This window comes from Saccopteryx leptura, chromosome 1 (genome assembly GCF_036850995.1).
Source record: "Saccopteryx leptura isolate mSacLep1 chromosome 1, mSacLep1_pri_phased_curated, whole genome shotgun sequence".
In the NCBI taxonomy this organism is placed as follows: domain Eukaryota; kingdom Metazoa; phylum Chordata; class Mammalia; order Chiroptera; family Emballonuridae; genus Saccopteryx; species Saccopteryx leptura.
This window is the reverse complement of record NC_089503.1, coordinates 178,776,239-178,797,671: the sequence shown is the minus strand read 5'-3', so window position 1 is coordinate 178,797,671 and position 21,433 is coordinate 178,776,239. Positions and strand designations below refer to the sequence as shown.

General features: G+C 43.9%; 1 protein-coding gene across 1 annotated transcript in view; it reads left to right on the top strand.

Moving 5' to 3' along the window:
- KIF26B (kinesin family member 26B) overlaps nt 1–21,433 on the top strand; it is a 467,067-nt gene that overhangs the window by 227,872 nt on the left and 217,762 nt on the right. The window contains exon 4 of the mRNA XM_066381702.1: nt 11,900–12,066. Within this exon, the coding sequence (XP_066237799.1) occupies nt 11,900–12,066 (167 nt within the window). The remainder of the gene's footprint in view (nt 1–11,899; nt 12,067–21,433) is intronic.

The window sequence follows — 21,433 nt, the reverse complement described above, 5'->3', positions numbered from 1 at the left end:
GGTTGAAACGGGGCTGCCTGTTGTGAAGCCCCCAGAAGTCCTGACCAGAAGATACAGGGTGCAATGGTGGGGGTGCCCATTAGCTTTCAAGTCTGTTGTCGAGCAGTTATATACCCAATTGGTAACTGTGGAGTATTCATTCAAATGCAGTTTCTGAAAAGGCCTGCATAGCTACTATTGAAAGAACTCCCACATACTGTATTTCAGCTGGAGACTTACAGAGAAAAAAGGTTCAAGTGGCTTATTGTGGGTCATCTCCCACTCTGGGATTTATAAACAAAGCACCAACAGAACAAGGTTTCTTTAGACTGGATGCCTTCATCTGACTCCCTCCTGTCTGTGGTTTGGCAGGCTCGCAGGACAGGGAGCGGGCCCACGCCTCTCATTCCCACCACCGCCTTTTTATGTTTGACCCTTGAATGTGGCAAATGATCCCCATGGTGACCTGGATTGGAGGGGAGTTTTTCTACAATTTGAAGATAAAGTATCTTTCATAAATACAGCCTTTTCTTTCCCAATGACTAGTTAAAAATTGATAGTTAAGTCTGAAATCTAGAGCAAGTATGATTTCTGAACATGAATTCAGAGAGATGAGTTGACACATGTAAAGCTACTTAGTGGGAATGATAACATGAAATATTTTGAATTGAATGACACTAGAAAATGAAAGACATGGTTATTGTAGATATGCACATGAAGACTATCTTGGGGATCAACTGGGACAGTGGGCAAGCATGAGACATGTTAGGTTCATTCTGAGCTAAGGTCTGTCTAGGTAGGACATTCATGAAATTACAACTTAGTGATTAGTGAGCTGCAGTAGTCTAGAGTCTAGTTACCTGGACAAAAACTCTCCTTCTCAGTATATCTACACTAGAATCATTCTAGTCAGTGGGCTACTTTGATTGACCTTAAAGGTCTCTATAGAAGGGAGGAGTTTCCATCGCTTCTGGCAATCCCACTTTGGGAATGTGTTCCTTCTAGGACCAATGTAATTTGAGGTTCTTTCCTCTATGTATTTCCTCAGTGGGCATGTTCACTGATATTCAACTGTATCTTTGTATGTTTGATAAGTTGTATCTTAACAGTCTTCCCCGCACCCCCACCCGGGGAAGAATAGTCATTCTTTCTCAAAGATAAAGCTTGAACAGACTTTCTCTCTCTCTCTTTTTAACATTTTTATTTAATTTATTGGGGTGACATTGGTTAATAAGATTATATAGGTTTCAAGTATACAAATCTATAATCACCATCTGTATATTGCATTGTGTGCTTACCACCAAAAGTCAAGTCTCCTTCTGTCACCATTTATCTTCTCTTTACCCTCTTCTGCCTCCCTCACCCCCTTTTCCTCTAGTAATCACCATACTGTTGTTTGCTGGAAGGACAATTCTGGTGTGTGTGCATTTGTGTGTGTGCGCGCTCATGAGCTTACTTTGGTCTCGTCTTGGGCTTTGGGGGGAAAAAAAAACTTTTAAGCTAATTATGAAATGGATATATGTTGTTTTTCTCTGGCTGACAGTTTAGGAATGTGCTGGTGGTAAGTCCTGTAGAAAGTCAAATAGCAGATACTCCACGAGGGTTACTCAGAGTAGGAAAAATGCTCCAAAGGCAAGATTTGTTTCTGCCTTCATAGAACTGACCTTCCAAAATGGAAGTGTTGCTGTCTCTGCTGACAAGGGGTTACTAAAAGGTCTGTGTCTTCTCAGTTGGCCTTGGAAATGTAGTTTTTGGCCACTAGCATCTTTCCAAGATGGTCTGGAGGACTCCACACTCTGGATCGGAGAACCTGGCTCTGTTTGTATGACTACCCTCCATGTGGAAGCCCTGCAGACTTTAACATCACTTTGTGTTAAGGTTAGATGTGTGGTTTGGGAGAGTTGAGGAAGATGACAAAGAGACTTAGCTGAGATGTGGCTGTTTCTCTCAAGAGGTTCTTAAGAGAATAATTCCATTTAGGGGGAATTGCAATGAGACTGATTTGTTAATACAGTTTAGAGTCTTTTTTAACTCAGCAATGGATGAATAGCTTTTCAAGTGTGTATGAAAGATAAGAATCCCAAAAGATCGGTTCTATTTTCAAGAGCAGACCCCAGGGACTCACGGTTTGTAACAAAAGGGCAGATATGGAAGAGAAGAAGTCCTGGGTCCAACTCGGCTGGAGAATAAAGCATGCTGGCTAAGGTCCCCGAGGTGTCAGGGTCTGCCAATCTTGCTGGCTCTGGGAAATCTAGTTAGATTGCTCACAATAAGTTAGTTGGTATTGACTTTGCTGGGCCTGACCCATATTATCGAGTTCTAACAAGTGGAAAGTATAGCCGAGCTTTGGGAAAAGCCATAGCATGTACAATAGAAGAGAAAACCAACATCTTAAATGAACAGAGGAGAAATTTGAGCTGAATCACCAAGTAAAGTAATTAGGACACTGGATGGAATGTTACAGCCTAAACAGAAAAAAAAAGCAGAATATTTAGTGAAGACATAATGAGTTTATACAATTACCTGGTGTCAACTCACATAGAAAAATCTTGGTCTCTTTGCTAATTATGTTAAAAGCAAGGGGGTACTGAGAAAATTATGCAGACTTGAAGAAATCTGGCAACAGCAACATTAATTTCAGAATTTAGTTTTATAACTCATGAGGCTAGAGATTTTTGAATATCCCTAAATTTGAGAATTCAGGGGTAAGGAAGGATTTAAGGAATACCCAACCATTATTAACTTTCTAAAGCATTCTCAATGTCACTTTTAGTAGGGAAATATGCAATGAAAACACACATATGTAAGTAAGTGTATTTTATTAATGATCTGAACAACTAGGTGGACCGATTTAGGAAACCATCAAATGAAAAGTTTGTCATAAGTCAGGTGGCAGGGTTAGGGTCAGTGCTGATTAGGATAATGCCCCAGAATTGCGCAGTGAGCAGCCCTGCTGAGCTGTTCCCTGGATCCTGGACATGTATGGAGGAAGTTTAAATGACTGACTTTATAGAGTGAGTGATCTTAAACTCAGAGGGAAATAGATGGAGGATCAATCCCAAACGGCTTCACAAGATTACGTGAGGTCAGCACACAAATGTTTGCCTACTCCTGTGCAGGTTTCCAATGAGAGACTTTAAAGCTTTGATTTTGAGTCTGAAGCTGCTGTGATTTGAAGAGAAGGATGCTTGCGAGTGTTTTTATTTAATATTCTTTATGACAGAGCTCTGATTTTGGAAGCAGAATTGCAGAGAGGTTAATGGACTTTATTAAGGCCTCACAGCAAGCCATTTGGCTAGAGCTGAGCCCTGGCTTATGGCTGAACTAGTCTCTCTCTTTCTCTCTCTCTCTCTCTGTATTTCAGGGATCTGTAATCATTTTACAATTCTGCCATCATCTTATTGTTAGTTTTCTAAATAAATTCTGCAATTAAATAGCTGTGCCACAGACGAGATATGTGATTTTGGACAACTCACCTCACCAATCCAGGTCACGTCTCTTCACACCGACACATTGTAAGTTGGTCTATACCAGGGGTAGTCAACCTTTTTATACCTACCGCCCACTTTTGTATCTCTGTTAGTAGCAAAATTTTCTAACTGCCCACCAGTTCCACAGTAATGGTGATTTACAAAGTAGGGAAGTAACTTTACTTTGTAAAATTTATAAAGCAGAGTTACAGCAAGTTAAAGCATATAATAATAATTACTTACCAAGTACTTTATGTCGGATTTTTGCTAAGTTTGGCAGAATAAATCTTTATAAAACAACTTACTATAGTTAAATCTATCTTTTTATTTATACTTTGATTGCTCTGCTACCGCCCACCATGAAAGCTGGAATGCTCACTAGTGGGCGGTAGGGACCAGGTTGACTACCACTGGAATAGACTATACCTAAATCCTTTTCCAGCTCCATTAAAAGATTTTTTTCTTTGAAAATTGCTTTCTGGATGGCATAGCATTTGGCATTTCTGCAGTTGGTAAAAAGAGGAGGTGAGAGACGTAGGGTCCATTTAAAGCTGGAACTATGACAGTCTGTGCCTCGTATTGGAGCCACCAGCTGACCCTTACATGAGATCAGTTCCTTGTTCACCATTGGTGGTTTGGGACAATGCTGGAGAATGTTGTTGTTCTTGTCTTTGATGTGTTTGTATGAAGTTCACACAAATGTTAAATCAGGGGCATACTTTAGAGATGACCAGGAATGTTTCTAAATGTCCCTGCTTTATATTTGACATTGACTTTGATTATGATTTTTTGAACCTCAGCACATTCAGCCACATTATCTCATTTCATCCCAGACTCAGTCTCATGAGTTCCTCCAGCTGGGGAAATTAGGGCTAAGAGAGTCCCTTGTGTTGTCATCAAGCAAGCCAGGCTCAGAGTGGGTCTTTACTATTCAGTGCAGCATTTACTGAGGGTGTGAGGAATGATATATCCTCTGCTAGGCACTGGGGTCACCCTAGCAAGTCTGTTTGGTCCAGCCTGTTTCCAATCTGACTGTCTTTTGTGGCTGTGGTTTGGAGCTGCCCAGGGCAAAGCAGGATAAATCCTACAATCTGGAGCCAGTTTCAGTGCTGCTGCCTTCCTTGAAAGGCTCCAAATAGGGAAACACACCTTCCGTGGCTGATTGGAGCCCTGCAGACCCGTGCTCTCTTGGCTCCTGGTGTCTGGGCTCCAGCAGCTGTGGACCTCGCCCCTCTGCCTTATATGGGCTATTGTCCCCGGCATCCTGAGGGGTATATGTGTGTGCATACATGCATATGTGTGCATGCATGCGTGTGTGTGTGTGTGTGTGTGCATATGTTTTCCCAGCTTTGCCTAGAATGCAGGATCTAGCAAACTGACAATTCTTCAGACTGAGGTAGGTCACTTAAGCCAAGTATTGTCTACAGGTCCCTCCCGATTCTTTTTTTTCATAAGAGCTGAAGAAAAATATGAGGAAGTAAGATGCCTACAAGGAATGTAATGCATATTTTAAATTCCAGGCCATAAGGCTCTGCTGGTTTCCTGGAAAGTTTTCCAAACATTAGTCTCGTCTCACGTGGAGAACAGGGACACATCCTCTGGGAAGGGCCTGCTACTTAAAGGTACAGGGTAATGCCCCCTACAGACAAAACACAGCAGGTTGGGCATGGATGGAAAGGCCATGACCTGTATGAGGATTAAATGCTACATCAGCTCCAGGTAATCTAATGTTCAGTCTCTTAATCTTATTGTGTTTCCCTTGGAAGCACAGCTAATAAACAGTGCCATTCTGCAAAAGTGATATATAGTAGGCATTCAGGTCCTCAAACATTCCAAGCCCTTTTCTTCAGAGGTTAGAACTGTTTCTGCAATGGCAAAGGGAGAGAGTGGATCCGTTTTTGTGCCACAGATCTTTTGAGTTTCTCAGCTTGTACATTGTACCTTTCTAGGCATTGGGGTTCTGAATTTAGTTGAAAGTCTTGTCTGGTTCTGGGGACATCAGGGAAAGCAGTGGGACCTCAGCCTCTGGGCTTGGTTTCTCCTCTCCTGGCAACCCTGTTTTTAGGATGGCTTGTTTAATATTCTAGAGAATTCCAGCTTTCCAGCTGCGGTGGTCACACACTCACACGCAAGCTGGCTGAGAGGGACAATCACTGGTCGTTTCTTCCCTTTCTTAAAAATCTTTTCATGTAAATTTCTTTTCTCTCTTTCCTTTCCCTTTCTCCTATTTCTTTTTCCTTTGCCTCTGTTCCTTTGTCCCGTGTTTTCTTTTTCTCTCCCCCCCCCAGTCATTTGTCTCACCACTAAATTGAATTACATATATGTTGAAATATGTTATTTTTATTAAGTAAAACTTCATATACCCTATTCATAATTTTTTTTAAATCAAGTAAAAATAACCTTATTCCTTAAAAACCAACTCTGGCAATCCCAATTCAACCAAATGAAATTCATTTTTATTTGCATGTATTTGTTAATGTATTAATTGATGTCTTTATTAGATATAGGCAATATTCACACTCTGTGCTATGCTGGTAATATGGAGGTGAGCAAGACCCAGTCCCTGTTGTCACAGGGCTTGTCATGGTTATGGAGAGAGACCAGTGACATTAGTTATGAGACATTTGCTCTTATATCATAAGGACAGGGATGGGGACACGTGGAGCGGGGTGGCTCTGACATCAGTGGTGGGAAGAGTGTTCAGGGCATGTCTCCTTGGGCACTGGCTCTTGGTTGAGTATTGGGGTGAAAACAATGGTAACCTTCCTGTAATAGAGTACAGTCCCTGGGAATTCAATACAGGAAGAGGGCAGTTAGTCTCTGTAGGTTTGGGAGTAGCTTCGGGCGCATCGACCCTGATGCCAAGGTTGGGTTGATGAGGGTTCTGATTTCCTCTTGACAACTCTACTCAATCTAAGTTTGCTCAGTTCCAAGTTGAATGTAAAATCAGTTACATCAAGATTTGGACCATTTATTTTTAGTTTTATTTGATCAGGAAAATCACAAAGCACTTGGTAGAGTGAGCTATTGTGCACATGGAGAAATAATTCAAATGATCCCATTCTCTGCTCTTTATCAAATCTTTTGCTGTTACCCCATTTTCTGAAGGGAGAACCAGAGCTGAAGAGCTGTCCTGGCTCTGGGTGATGTGATTGGGGCAAGATAAACTCAAGGATGGCAAGCCAACCCAATGGCATGATGTGTTCCAAGGTTTTCCATGTGGAAGTTTAAGCTATTGAATTATAACAATTGTGCCTACCTCATAGGTTTCTTTTTTTAAATCAGGATTAAACATGGTAGAATAAATCTAAAGCTCTTAGAACTCAACCTGGCTCATAGTAAGTGTTCAAAAATGACAAGTTTGATGATGATTCATGAGGATACCTAATGTCATATCAACTGGACTCCTTATATCATTATATATCATTGACTATGTCACCAAAACCACCCCACAAAACATAATTGAGGAGTAAGTCTTGAAATTATTGTGATTCAACCTGTCTTCAAGGTGAAGTACCATGCATATGTAGAAATAATCCAAGCTTGAAGGCAAGACTTTGGCATTCATTAAAAGATACTCTGGAAAAGAATATTTGAGCTCTGCCTTGAGGTGTCGTTCTCCAAACTCAGACACTAAGGGAAGAGACGGAAACAGAAATGCCACTGGTCATTGGCTTTATCCTGTAGCTCAGTGTTTTCTAAAGCATGTGGGCAGTTCTGCCCCTTTACCTTCTAGCAGCACAAAGAATCAAAGAAAACAGCCATCAGGTACAGAGGGGATAGGGGGATGGTGAAATGTGAGCAGCCTCTTCTGTTTGCCCACCAGGCTCATCCTGCAGGGCAGAGCCCAAAGGAGGTGAGCGAGGCTGTAAATCCAGGGTGGAGAGAGGCAGTTCTCGGGGCCCTCTGCAGCACCAGCCTGTGGAATTCTCTTTTGCAAGAGGTCACTGAGTCAAATGCTGTGGATGGATAATTTTATGGCCGCTAATAAAATTTATAGCCAAAGCAAGCTAAGATAATAAGGGTAATCAAACGTCCAGCCCTGGAACATGAGGATCCCATCTTGGCCCCTTGATGCTAGACAGCTTGGGGAGGGGTCTATCTGTCTGACTCCTCAAGGCCAGTGGCAGAGTGTCATGGGTGATTTGTGCCTCTGGGAGGACTGAGCCAGGCCTGGGGGACAAGACTCAAGTTAGGTGGTAACTGCCTGTGCTTGGGGACAGTATGGCAAGCACCATAGAAAAATGATCTGTTGTATTTAAATGCCTGAAAGCAACAGTGAGCCTGAGGAAGGATTGGAACCAACCTGGGCCTGGGACACCACATTAGGGGAATAATGTTAACTGAAGGGTCCGGCAGGCATGAGGGAAGACAAGAAAAGATGGTGTTATACTCAAGCAAGTGGAAAGAAATGGACTGATGTTCAGCCAGAGGGCTGAGTTCAGAGGGGGTTTTCCAGCCTCAGTTCCCTCTGGGCTTTGCTGTTCCCTGGTTTCTTTCCCCACCTGTCCTGCTCCTTCGTGGTGAGGGCTCAGGTTGACCCAACACCTACAAGCCAGGGTGTACAGGCTGGTGGGGTCTTGTCCCCGAGACCACCCTGTGAAGCACACCATCAGAATCCCCGGAGGACAGAACCCCGGGCTCTTGGCCCCATTCTCTGACTCACCTCCACCTGGAGAGTCCTCATAGCACATCTCTCTCAAATGGCAAAGCAGGCACGGGGATACCTGGGTTTTTTGTTGTGTTCCTTTTTACTTTTTTAAATTGTGGTAAATTATACATAACCTAAAATTTACCATCAAATGGTCCTGGACAGAGAATGCTCTGTCCCTTGGGAGAGGACCACACGGAGGTCAGCCTCCCCACCACTGCTCTGTGACAGGGAAGCCTGGACCTCAGAGCCAGTCCTCAGCCTGGAGCTGCTTGTTCAGGTGATCCTGGGACACGTGGGACATATTTAGAGTGCCCACTGTGCGCTGGGCACTGCCGTGGGAGCTCAGTACATTCAGGTACAACCATATAACAATGAAAGAGACGTCCCCAAACAGTGAGATAGTAATTGCCTCAGAAGAAATGCTATTAAATGTTATTTTTTTGAGATTTGGGGGTCATCATGGCATTACATGTAGTTCAAGACTGAGCAAGATGCATTTGCTGTCCGTAGATGTGTCTACACGGGAAATGGAGACTGTTGGAGTTCCCTGCTGCCTTGGCAGAGTCAGAGAGAGGTGACTTTCTGGGTCAGTAATTTCATTGAAGATGGGCCCCCCATGCTGAGACACGCTGGAAACACTGAGTCATTCCAGTCAACGGGGGAAGTTAAAGGGCACTGGCTTACAGATTGTGGTTTGAGATGGATGCAGAAGCAGCCTCGGTTTGTAAGAGCCCAACACCTTTTGTCTCGATTCTGTGTTAAGATTGTCACCAAATTCAAGGTTTTTCATTTCTTTGGGGACAAATCTACAAGCTCCTCAAACTGAAGTGTCAGGGCAAAATTTGTGTGTGGTTGAAAGACACGAATCTTGCCGAAGATTAGAATGGAGAGAGCGGCTTTATCTGTGAGGTCTGTGAGAAGCAGCTTCCGTGCACATGAAGGATGGCTGGGGCTTTCTGCATGCTAAGGGCCCCGAAGGGACAAGCACACATGTGTGCAAACACATGTGCACGCTCTCCCTGTGTCCTGGTTCTTCTTACTGCCACCCCGTATTGAATTTCCCACCACTGTGGATGCCATGTGTTGTTTTGAAAGCAGGAGATGCTGTTGCTTCAGTGAACTGGTCCGTGGAACCAAGATGGGGAGCTAAAAGCAGATTTTCATCAATACTGAGCCAAACAAGATCCTGTGCTGCAAATCTAGTCACCCGCCTGCCTCCGACCCCCACCCCAGTTCACGATTAGGACTGTCGGCAAGTTTTCAGCTGCAGCTTCTAGACTAGGGCAGGGACAGACATAGAATCAAGATGCAAAACCCTTCCCACCAGAACGTCAGGTTTCCCAGACGTGGGAGACGGGGGGTTTTGAGAGAACCGTCCCTGATGTGTGGGGAGGCCAGGCACCAAAGGGGTTCACGGAGAGGCCCAAGGCATGTGGCAGCATCTCAGTCACACGTGCTGTGTGACGGGGTCTGCAGCACTGGGCCCATGCTGGAGATGACCCAGGCTCAGCCCAGTCTCCTCCTGCAGCCTGGGGATGGCATCAAGCGCTCACCCTGTGGGCACTGAGCTGGTGAACGCTGACATCTTCCTTCCTCCTAGTCCCCTGAGGGCCACATGTGACGCAAATATTAGGTTGGAGAGGCCCTAAAGATTTGGCTAAAACAGAATTTTGGAAGCTCCCCATTACCAAATCGCAGATAACTATTTCTACATGTACATTCACCTTTATTGGGGAAGGAGAGAGAGGACATGTGTCCCTGGATGACTACAAGTTTTTCTATCTAGCTTTCTTTCAAATCTCTTGAGGTCAGTGACTAAGCAAAGTTTACTTGTATAATCCCCCAAGTCTGTCTGGAGGTGAGGTTATTCAGTAAACTGCAGCATCTGAGTTGCCATTCGTCACCTATATCCTCAGTGGCTTCTCTGTGGGTTTGCAGGGCACTTGTAAGGACAGCGCATACATGATGAGGCAGAAAATTCTATTCCTTTCACCCCTGACTTCAGGTTAGAAATACACAGAAATGGCGGGGGAACAATACCGTGAACAGAAGATCAGAGGATGGCCACGTTAGTGAACCCACGTACATACATTGTCACAAACTGCACACCCACACATACTTGCTTACTGACTTTTTCCCAGCCATCTTTGTGTGTTAAAATCAGTATGTGTGTCTTGGATCAGAGCTACTTTGATGAAACTAAATGGTGCTATGAATTTAGGGATTTTGTTTTTGGACCCTATCCAGGATGGCATCATCTCCGACGGGAACTCCATAAGTGCTCTTTTGTGGTGACAACAGCGTGCTGGCCATACCTTCAGCCCCCTGGTTGTCTCAGTGGCCCCCTCTAGTCTTCCTCGTCCCTCGGGAGAGTGACCGCTGGTGGAGAGGAGCTCATAGCAACGGGCTGCAGAGTCAGCTCAGGGAGAGGTGACTGGTTTCCACTCTGCACTGAGCAGCGCCCCTGCTGAGCACTGGGGACATTCTCCAGGTCATCTGCTGCCTTTGCTGCTCCTACACCGATTTCTCTTATGTGGGTTGGCTTTCCTTACAACGTGCCGAATAATGAGAATAAGAAAGTATGTGTTGGCAGGAATTCAGCTGAATAATGCCAAGGCTTTCCAAGTAAGAGCATGAATGTAAGCAGAGCAAAGTTTCAAGTCAATGAGGCTCAGAGTAAAGGCTATTCTGCTAATAGTGAAAAGTACAAACGTTTTTTTATGTCCGAAGGTTAATGAACAGGACTCTCTCACTGGCCTGCTGGCCCGCTGCATCACAAAGTGGGAACTGACCTTCGCTGTATTGCCCATGTGTTTTATAGGCAATTAGCAACATTTTCCACTCAGCATTTAAGGACTTTGAGCTGGCTGGAGACCTTTTTCGTTTAAAACTGAAGCTTTCTTTTTTTCTTCTTCTTTTTTTAAAAAAAAATAAAAACAGTTTTTGCTCTTTGCAAGCTGACCGAAGATCTAAAGTAACACGTTTTCGAAATGGCGCATTAGACTTTACTGCATAATTATTGCACTTCCCCAAAGTATGTTTGTATGCAAGCTTCTCATTGTGGGTAGAAGTATGGTTCTTCATAGCATATTATGTGGACTCAGGCGAAATGGACCTATTGCTATCGGCTAGAACTTCCGTTATAAAGGCAATTATTGCAAATAAAATGGAAACCATTTATCTTCAAGAGCCACTAGGAAAATTAAGTCTATTGAAATGATCTAAACCCTCCCCATAAACCCCATTGGTAATTCATAGTGGCTGTGTCTATTTTTATGAGCTTTTCCAAGTCATCTGTGTGCTGACTGCCTACAGCAAACAACAAATCATGTTTCATTCAATTTCTTATGTTCGTCATTAGCAGGTATACGTCTCCCTTAATGAAATGATACCTTTGCCCCACTCGTCCATTTGAGAGCACTTGGGGCTACTCCTGGTTAGATACCAGCTAGCATTAGTTGATGTTGCTGGTCAGGTCTTGGGCTGCAAACAGTGTGGATAATGGTTCGTGCTTTTCCCTCCAAACAGAAGGGGAGACACAGACATAATTGAAACTTACAGTGTCAGGGGTGATTTTACTCCATTATTTTTAATATAAGTGAGAAGGCATCCTAACTATTATAAAATGCTGAAAATAGCCTTAGAGAAGCCCAGAGCCCCACAGGGCTGTATAACACGAGGACGCGTCCCCTGCCGGCTTCTCTCCCCTATGCCCACTCTGAGAGATGCTGACAGTGGCGGCCAGGATGTGCAGTGAGCCACAGGTAATGAGCTCAGTATCCATTTTCCTCCTCAGATCTCCCAGCTGATGACAGACCCCAGCCAGGAGGGCCTGTCGGAAGTGGCGCTGAATTGCTACAATGCAGACAAGCCTTCAGCCTCCAGCGTCCCAGCCTCGCAGGGCTCCTGTGTGGCCACTGAGACTTCCACAGGCACCTCGGTGGCCGCTTCCTTCTTCGCAAGGTAAGAGCAGTGTCCAGACCTTCGGTTCGTTCAGGTCGGCCCACCTGCTTAGCCTCTCATGTGGGCCAGTTTGGCTAAAAACACTAGGGACCATTCTTGGACCTCACTCTTTGAGATAAGATCTCAGCCTCAGACCTGTTGACTTTGTGGGCCAGGTAATTTGCGGTGGGGACTGACCTGTGACTCGGAGGACGTTGAGCAGCATTCTTGGCCTTTACCCACTGGATTCCTATAGTACCTTTCCCAGTTGTGACAACCAAAAATGTCTCCAGACATTTTTGAGAACCACTGTCCTAAGATTGTGTAGCTCTAAAGATGGTTTTCAATCGGATGAGGGTCTTTGTGGGCACAGCCCGATGGCTGGTGTTTCCAGATTTATTTTCTCATTACAGAATGAACTGCTTAAATATTAACCAGTAAATAGATGACAATTTTTTTTTCTTCCTTCTTGACAGACTGGCTGGATAGTTATTAAATACTATCCAGCTAATCTTAGAAACTTGAAAAGCCCTAGGAACAAAAAGAAAAGTATTTCAGCAATGTTTTCTGCCTAATTTTGGCAACATGGTGGAGACAGGGTAGCAGATGGGGGACAGCTGAGCAGGAGAAGACGTCAGGGTTGTCTGAATTCAGTCCCCTGATTTTATGAATGAGGAAACAGAGGACCAGGAAAGTGAACCTGTGAGTTAATTTACAGCGAAGCCAGAAATAGAAACCAGATTCCTCTGCTTTTTTTCCCCCTCTGTGACTCATTCTTTATTTGATACTTGGAACTTAACCTTAGAAAAATTTTTCTGCCTCAGATGTGTAAGCTCCTAATGTGGAAATAAACATAAAATCAGAAGACCCCCTTGTGTTCCAGTTCCTGGTCTGCCTCAGTTTCCTCATCTGTAAAGTGAGCATAACACCCACTGCTCAGGGTTGCTCTGAAGGTTAAGATGAGTGTAAATTATAAAGTACTAGACAAATGTTAATTATATATGGATTTAGCTCGTTGGTAAGAAGGAATATTGTATGGACTTTCTGGCTACCCTCACAAATGATAACATCGAAATCACAAATATGAGCAAGAGACTCAGATTAGGAAAGGGGCAAGTAGGTGGAGGGACGGAGGGCTGATATCCTGGATTAAGATGGAGTTAAGGCAGCACTTGGGTCTTGTGGGAAGGCTTGCTTTGAGGTTCTGACTGGATTGTCCTATGAACAATTGGGCCAACTTGAATGTATGAGAAGTAACAGGAAATATGGGTGGGCCAGCCAGCCACCCTTGGGGGTCCATTGTGTTGGCTCTGTGTGGACATGAATCCCTGTCTTCTCCGGGACCATTAAGCAAGCTCACTAGGAGGTCATGTGCATGCCATTTGGGGAGGGAATAAGGGATGGAACAGAATATGAGGAAACACTATAGCACAGAAGATCCCAGGACCTAGGTGGGTTATCAGAGCCTTTCCAGAGGGGAGGCAACTAAAGTGTTGAGGATCTTGGAAGCCACATCGCGGCAGGTTCAGTCTGGAGAAGAGAGTCCTCAGCTACCTCTTCGGCCATCACGTAAAAGAGATTTGGTTGATTATGTACATCACCCGACTGTGTGGGAAAAGACTGAATGAAACCTACCGATGAAAGGGAGATAGCTCCCAGGTCAGAAGGAAGGAGAACTTGCTCACACTGTAAACTGCCCCAGAGCAGAGGGAAGTTTCTGTCACTGGGGGAGATCAAGCTGACATTGGATGACTACTTGGCCTCGTTGCTGGAGGAAACATTCAATGCTTAGTTGGGCGTTGATCTCCAATGCACCTTCCTAACCTGAAATACTTTGAACATGAAAAGCCTTCAGTTTAGCATTCACATTTTTTTTACATATTGACTGACAAAAAAACCCAGAAGAAGGATTTGAAGCAGGAAGAAATAAGAGGTCAAGACTCCTGATAGGCATTGTTTAGGGAGAACAGGAATTTTCTACTGCAAGAAAACCAGCAGCATCTCTAGTGCCAGGAAATGAATGTCGAAATGAGATTGGCTGAGAACGTCCGAGTGCTGGACAGATGTGTGCTTGGGGTCAGCTTTCACGTTCACCCAAGGAAGATTTACATACAGGCAGACATTGGGGGATGGAATGGCAAATGATTGGCAGAACCAGTAGTGCTTGTACATCCAAGGGGTGAAGGGAGACGGGTGAACCCAAAATGGATGGGCCGATGATGTCGGTTGCGGGAAGTTCTACAGATGATGGTAAGCAATAGACAAAGAATAGGACTCGTGATTTCAGAAGTACAGCAGCTTGTGATATGAGCTAGAAAGGATCCACAAGGTTGCCTAAATCATTGTCATTGTGGTGAATGCTGAAAGCACTCGGACCTTTATGGCGCCAGGATTTAAAAGTACATGGTTTGTGTTTATAGGGTTTGCAGTGTATATTATGTGTGATGAGGGAGTACCATGTGACAAGGGATAATTCTTCATGTATATATACATATATATACAGGGTGGGAAAAAGTGAGATTATAGTTGTGAGTATGCAGAACATGGAGTTCATTCTTGTATTATTATTTATTTATTGTATTATTTTCCATGTGAATAATTGTAAGTGTACTTTTGCCCCTCCTTGTATAAACATATGTATGTTTCTTCCCCTCCCACATCCATTACCCTGCTGTTCTTGTCAGCATTCTAACAACCCACCTGTCACTGATGGGACCTGAAGCAGATGACTGAGTAGCTTGCTCCAGGTCACAATGTCAGGGGACAGAACCAGGGGCATAGCACACCTCTTTGGATCCCCTCAGGTCTATGTGACGAGTCAAAACCAGCCCAACGCACGATATCAGACAATAACTTGAGTTGTATGTCAAGGGAGTTTCTGGTCCAGCTAAAGCAGAGCCATGTACAGCAGCTTTTGAGAGGGGTGAAATCTGGATCCGTTGCTGATGCCAAAATGGGGGATGTGTTTGTTAGTTGTTATGGTTTGATATTGAAGAACGAGAGTGTCTTTCCATGTGGGGACTTGGGGGCAGAGTCAGCTCCCTTGCCTCAAATTTGTGCTCCCCACTTTTCACCTCTTTCTGCTTGACCAGGAGGTCAAACGCAATGATCTGAGTGGGCAGTGCAGGGCACTAAGTGGGCACTGCAGCTCCAAGTGAGGACTCTGGTGGCCAGCTCTCAGGAGGGGGTGTTGGGCACCATTTCACTTCGTGTGGGAGTGACACCATTTGCCAAATTTGTGGCCAACATGGCTGACATTTGCTGAACACTCTGTATGTATGCCTCACTCACTGTGCTAAGCTCTTAATGGGCAAAATCTCCCCTAATCCTGTGAGGTAGATCTATCATCCTCTTGTTCTGTGGATAAAAAATTGAGCATCCTGAGGTTAAGTTTCTGATCCAAACCAGCACAGCCTGGAAGTGGCAGGGTGGGGAGTCAAACCTTGCATCTTGTCTTTTGTGGCCCTTGTTGCTATTCTGCTGTAAAAGAGAGTTTAAATAAATTGGCCCTGCAGGGTGTTTGGGAAGGACAGCAGCAACAACACAACCCTAATCTGTTGAAAGTTGCAGCAGTTCACTTTCCTCTGGGAGATTAGCCTTTCTTTTTAAATGTTTATTTTGCAGAACTATGGGTATGAGTCTGGGTGGACCTTGTTGCATTTTTGAGAATCACCGTTTATAAAATTAAAATTCCAGTTCTGAGAGAGCAATGAGACTTTGGCCAGGGCTGCTCCACGGGTGGCCTATGCATGGTGGCCGGGCTGACTGTTACTGGTCAGTGACCAGTGTAGACATTGACAGGAGGCACTTAGGAACTTCTGGAGCAAGTTACCAGAGTCATTTCACGTCTGTGGAATCCAAGAATTAAAAAGTGGGGCTTATGTTTTGAATATAAGAAATAAAAGAACAAGTGATTCTTCATCACAGTTTGAGAAGCAGTGCTTTAGAAAAGTATTTATCCTTTTATGCCTCTCTTGCCAGAATTTCTTTTTTTTCTTTTTTTCGGAGATAGAGAGAGAGTCAGAGAGAGGGATAGATAGGGACAGACAGACAGGAACGGAGAGAGATGAGAAGCATAAATCATCAGTTTTTTTGTTGCGACACTTTGGTTGTTCATTGATTGCTTTCTCTTGACCATAGGCCTCCAGCAGACCGAGTAACCCTTTGCTCAAGCCAGCAACCTTGGGTCCAAGCTGGAGAGCTTTGCTCAAATCAGATGAGCCCGCACTCAAGCTGGCAACCTTGGGGTCTTGAACCTGGGTCCTCGGCATCCCAGTCTGACACTTTATCCACTGTGCCACCACCTGGTCAGGCCAGAATTTCTTTATTTCTTTAAAAATCAGCATATTGATAGGCTGACTTTGCTTCAGAATTTCAGTGTCTAGGTTTGGAAAAATTCTTTTTCGGGGGGAACATATAGTAACACCGGCATAGTAAAAGTTGCACTAAAAATATTAATAGTCATTCAACAAAGATATTATCGCAGTTAATCATCAAGTTGGTTAATGGTCATGTTTGGCTTTGAAATTTTCAAATGAGGGGATCTTCTGTGTGTGATTCCTATGTTAACATGAAATGGTGAGTGGAGTAGGGTGTGATTTAGTTTTCCAATTTGTTGGCTGTTAACTTTGAATAAAGACTTACTTAATTCTGCATTTAGCCTTAAGTCCATGAAACTCATGGGTGAACCCTCAGTGGTATAGGTCAAGGCACTGGGAACTTCCTTTTTATTTGAAGAGCAGTGAACATATTCTGGATTGTGCATGGAACTGCCTTGAACCCTGGTAAATAAAATCAATCTTCCAGATGACTTATGGCTTTGAATTGATGCTCTTTCCCAAACAATCTGAGTAGCTGTTTAAAATCTTGTTGTTGTTTTAATTCATGGAGAAAACAAACCTCCAGAGGATTTTAATTGATAAGGTTTGAACAATAGTGAGAATCGTCAGTGATCACTTGGGCTTTTTCAAAGACAAGTTCAAGTCTGATGGAACTGTTACTGCCATTGCTGTGGAGCCAGTGAGCACGTGTGCTTTCGGTCTTGTGTTTACACATCGCTTCTTAGTGGAATATATATAAATGTATGTGTAAATATATATACATATATATATATATATCTTTTTTGTTTATGATTGTTATGTTTAGGTCACAACCTTTGTAAGATCATTATTTTTTAATAAATTCAAATCCGATTTTTAAGTAAAATTATTTAAGGGCATTTTTGATTATCAGTAATTTTTATTATTGTTTCCTATATTCTTAGTGTAAGTACATGCCTTTAAAATCTATTTTATTAGGTCTTGGTTAATTCAGATTACTCAATGCCTTCAAACTCTTTATTCTTTGTCCTCTTGCTGATTCGTTGGGTTCATCATGTTAGTTAGAGTGTCTACTTCTCTCTCTCTCTCTTACCCCCCATCTGTTTTTCAGTAATGGGATTATTTTGTGCATTCTTCTTAAAGATTCTCTCCTTTACGCAGTTTTTTACTATTTATTAAAAATACCACCATCCTTGGGTTTGGAATTTTCTGGATAAATTTGGTGTTCTCCCCAATCTTCGGTTGCCCTAAAATGCATTTTGTGGAATCCCTTTGCTTCGGCTTTTCTTTCTCACTTTCCAGGCTGTCCCTCATTTCCTTCCACCAACTTCTTGGATATTTCCAAAATTCATTCTTTTCTTCAGGATGTTCGTCTATTTCTGTCCATCTCAACCTCCCTTGTTATTTCTTCCATCTTTGGTTTTAGATGGCTCCTTGTGCTACCTAACAGCATCCTCCTACCCCCTGGAGCACGTTGCTAATTGTGTATGACCAAGTTGATTGGCATCCCCTTGAGACCAGAGGTTGTGGTGGCATTAAAATCAAGACCAGCTCAGGTGCCTGGGGTCAGGGACTAAGCTGAGCTGAGAGGACTGACTCCTGGCTCCTTAGGTCCAGGTTACCCCACTCACCTGTGGGACCTATTCTTAGTGCTGTGTGCCCATGCACTATTGTGTGTATAGCTATTACTATTATAGGGAAGGTCCTGCTAGAAGCCATTTCCCCATTTTTGCTGAGAGCCAACTCAAATGGTGCCTTGTAACACTGGCTACAGCACATGCTTTTTATATCTAATCTGTACAGCGAGGGCTTTCTTTAGTCCCTGGGCAAGATGACACATTACAGGAGTACTTGGTTATATACTAAGAGTTTGTTAAGTCAAAGAAGGGAGAGGAGCCGTGTGAAACTGCTCACTGTCCTCTTGTTCTTCTGTCAGGTACAGTTCCCTCTAGGGCAGCTCACGTCTTCCCATTATAAATACATCAACAATTATGACCAGAGGAAAACCATACTAAACACACCACACCTCTCGGGTGATCTCAGAGGTGAAAATGGAGCTGGGTGCATAAGATCTCTTACTGGCCAATTCACTCTGGAGGGACAGGACAGCGTTGCCATCTCGTTTTGCAGATTGGAAGTTAACTTTTAGTATTGCATCTGTTATGATAAAGTGATACCTCTACAAAACAAAACAAACCAAAAAAAATTCATAAGAGCTTTTAGGAGCCCATATTGTAGAATTTCTCTGTTATTCTTATGTATGTCTGGTTTCTTGTTTTGTTTTCATCAAAGCAAATTGTACCTACCCTGCCTCTTCCTCTTTGCCAGAGTCTCATTCCAACCTGGTGTCTGTGGCTTCCTCTCCCCCCCATCACTCCTCCCTCCCTCACTCCAGCTCCCTGTCGTCCTACTCCACGGGTTTCCCATGAAAGTGGGGCTTTATCTGAGCTCCCATGGGCCACTAGTGATTGGGGTGGCATGATAATCATGCCATTTGCTCATGGGACAAGAGCCACAGTTGAAGGGGCGATGGGCATGAAGTCTGTCCACCACTCTGCTGGCTGAGCGAGCGGCCTCCTGCTGGGCTCCATCCATCCAAACGGGCATCTTTTCCCCAGTTGTGCAAAGGTACAGGCTGGGCTTGTGCTGCACTGGCCGTTCCTGCCCCTATCCGAGTGGCTAAGGATGGTCGCGGCAGAGATCTTCGAAGGTCTGAACTGGAAGCCAGACGCCCACCCTCTGGGATTCCTGTTTGTTTCTGGCAGGTCATAGCTTTACTGTTTTTAGAAAAGCCTCCATGGATTTCTCAGAAAAGGAGGGATCTTCTCATGCATGCTGATGGAGTGAACTTTTAGGAATCTTAGTTATAGGAATATAGTTTCACTTGAACGCACATCAGTTGCAGCATGAAAGGAAAATGTTAAGAAGAGGCCACGCGTATATTCAGTGCCATGAAGAAAAAGTGGCCATAATTGTGTCTACACTATTACCCTTTATGTTAAAGAAAAAAAATCCTAAAACACTTCAAATAGATAAGCCAATCCCAGCAGCCTCCGGCCTTATTCTCTGTTGGGCAGTGCAGACCATAACAGAATGGCATTCACGGCCTGACCCCCGCCATGTTGGTTGGTGATCTATACTAAAGAAAATGGTCAGTGTCTGCAGCCCCCCTGCCTGTCTCCTGCTGCACAGGATGCATAAAATAGGGCATGTTCTGATCAAACAAGTCCTTTGTCTGACTGATGGCCCATTGAGGTGTTGGCAGTCAGCTCACAACATCTGGGAATCATTTGCACAGCTTTGCCTGGGCTGAAAACCCAATTCATGGCTTGGTATGGAGGGCTGAAGGCAAAGCAGTTTCAGTGAGTCCAAAGGACCCAGCGATTCTTGTCAGATATTCTCAGGGTTAGGCATGCTAGTTCTTAGTGGACAATTTGAATGTCTTTTTGACTTATGTCAGGGATCGGGGTTAGAAGACTATTGGACAAAGCAAACAGTGAGGCAAGGTGGCCTGTGGTTGAATCCACAGCCTGCCACTGACATTCTACCTTTAGGTAAGTCATTTAACCTCTCTAATCCTCAGTTTCTTCTACTTAGTGGAGAGAACCATACCCACTTCACAGGATTACGGTAAGGATTAAATGAAAACATGATAGTGCTATGTCAAGTCAGTCTAAGTCCTAGAGATGATGCTATGATGGTGCTTGTTAAGAAAAAAATGGAATTCTACCCTCAGTGGGGAAACCCAGTAACTTCTTTTTATTTTATTTTATTATAATAATTTTATTTTTTTAATGGGGCGACATCAATAAATCAGGATACATATATTCAAAGATCAACAAGTCCAGGTTATCTTGTCTTTCAATTATGTTGCATACCCATCACCCAAAGTCAGATTGTCCTCTGTCACCTTCTATCTAGTTTTCTTTGTGCCCCTCCCCCTCCCCCTTTCCCTCTCCCTTTCCCCCCTCCCCCCGTAACCACCACACTCTTATCAATGTCTCTTAGTTTCACTTTTATTTCCCACCTACGTATGGAATAATGCAGTTCCTGTTTTTTTCTGATTTACTTATTTCACTTCGTATAATGTTGTCAAGATCCCACCATTTTGCTGTAAATGATCCGATGTCATCATTTCTTATGGCTGAGTAGTATTCCATAGTGTATATGTGCCACATCTTCTTTATCCAGTCATCTATTGACGGGCTTTTTGGTTGTTTCCATGTCCTGGCCACTGTGAACAATGCTGCAATGAACAACCCAGTAACTTCTTAATGTTGTCTTTGGTAGATGACTTGTTGAACCTAACTATACAGTGCATTTACATGACACTTTGTAAACCGGCCTAATGGCAACCTAGGACCTCTGTGGCAATGACAGAACAAGCATCGTGCCTACATGGGGACTGAAGACCACAGTGGATCCTTAAAGCCACAGCTAGAAAGAGCCAGCCATTGGTGATGGGAAATGCCAGCGACCCACAGAGAGAGGAACTGCCCTCCCTGGTGGGTGTCAGTGAGCTGCCCACACATTTCTAAATCTTATGAAGGGCTTCATTTTGTAGTTTTATGCCCTAGTAAAAGTCTCAACCAATCAGAAAGACAATAGAGGGACAAAAAGGAGGAACAATTAAGAATTCTGCTACCATGGAGGCTGGTGGTGACACAAGTCCAAGTAACTATAATTCTGTTTTAACACTGATGGTGAAAATGAACCGAAACAGTAATTAACATAGAAGTAAAAGGAGCACATATTCTTCTTGTTTGTTAATAGCCTCATGATTTGAATTGGGGGCTGAATAGGGGAGTGAGGTGGCAATGGAGTTGATTCAGACAGCATAGGGGTGACCTGTGTACTGCAGGAGAGGATGGATGGGGAGAACTTACACTTTTATCTACTAGATCAGGCATCCCCAAACTACGGCCTGCGGGCCGCATGTGGCCACCTGAAACCATTTATACAGCTCCCACCGCACTTCCGGAAAGGGGCACCTCTTTCACTGGTGGTCAGTGAGAGGAGCACTGTTTGTGGCGGCCCCCCAATGGTCTGAGGGACAGTGAACTGGCCCC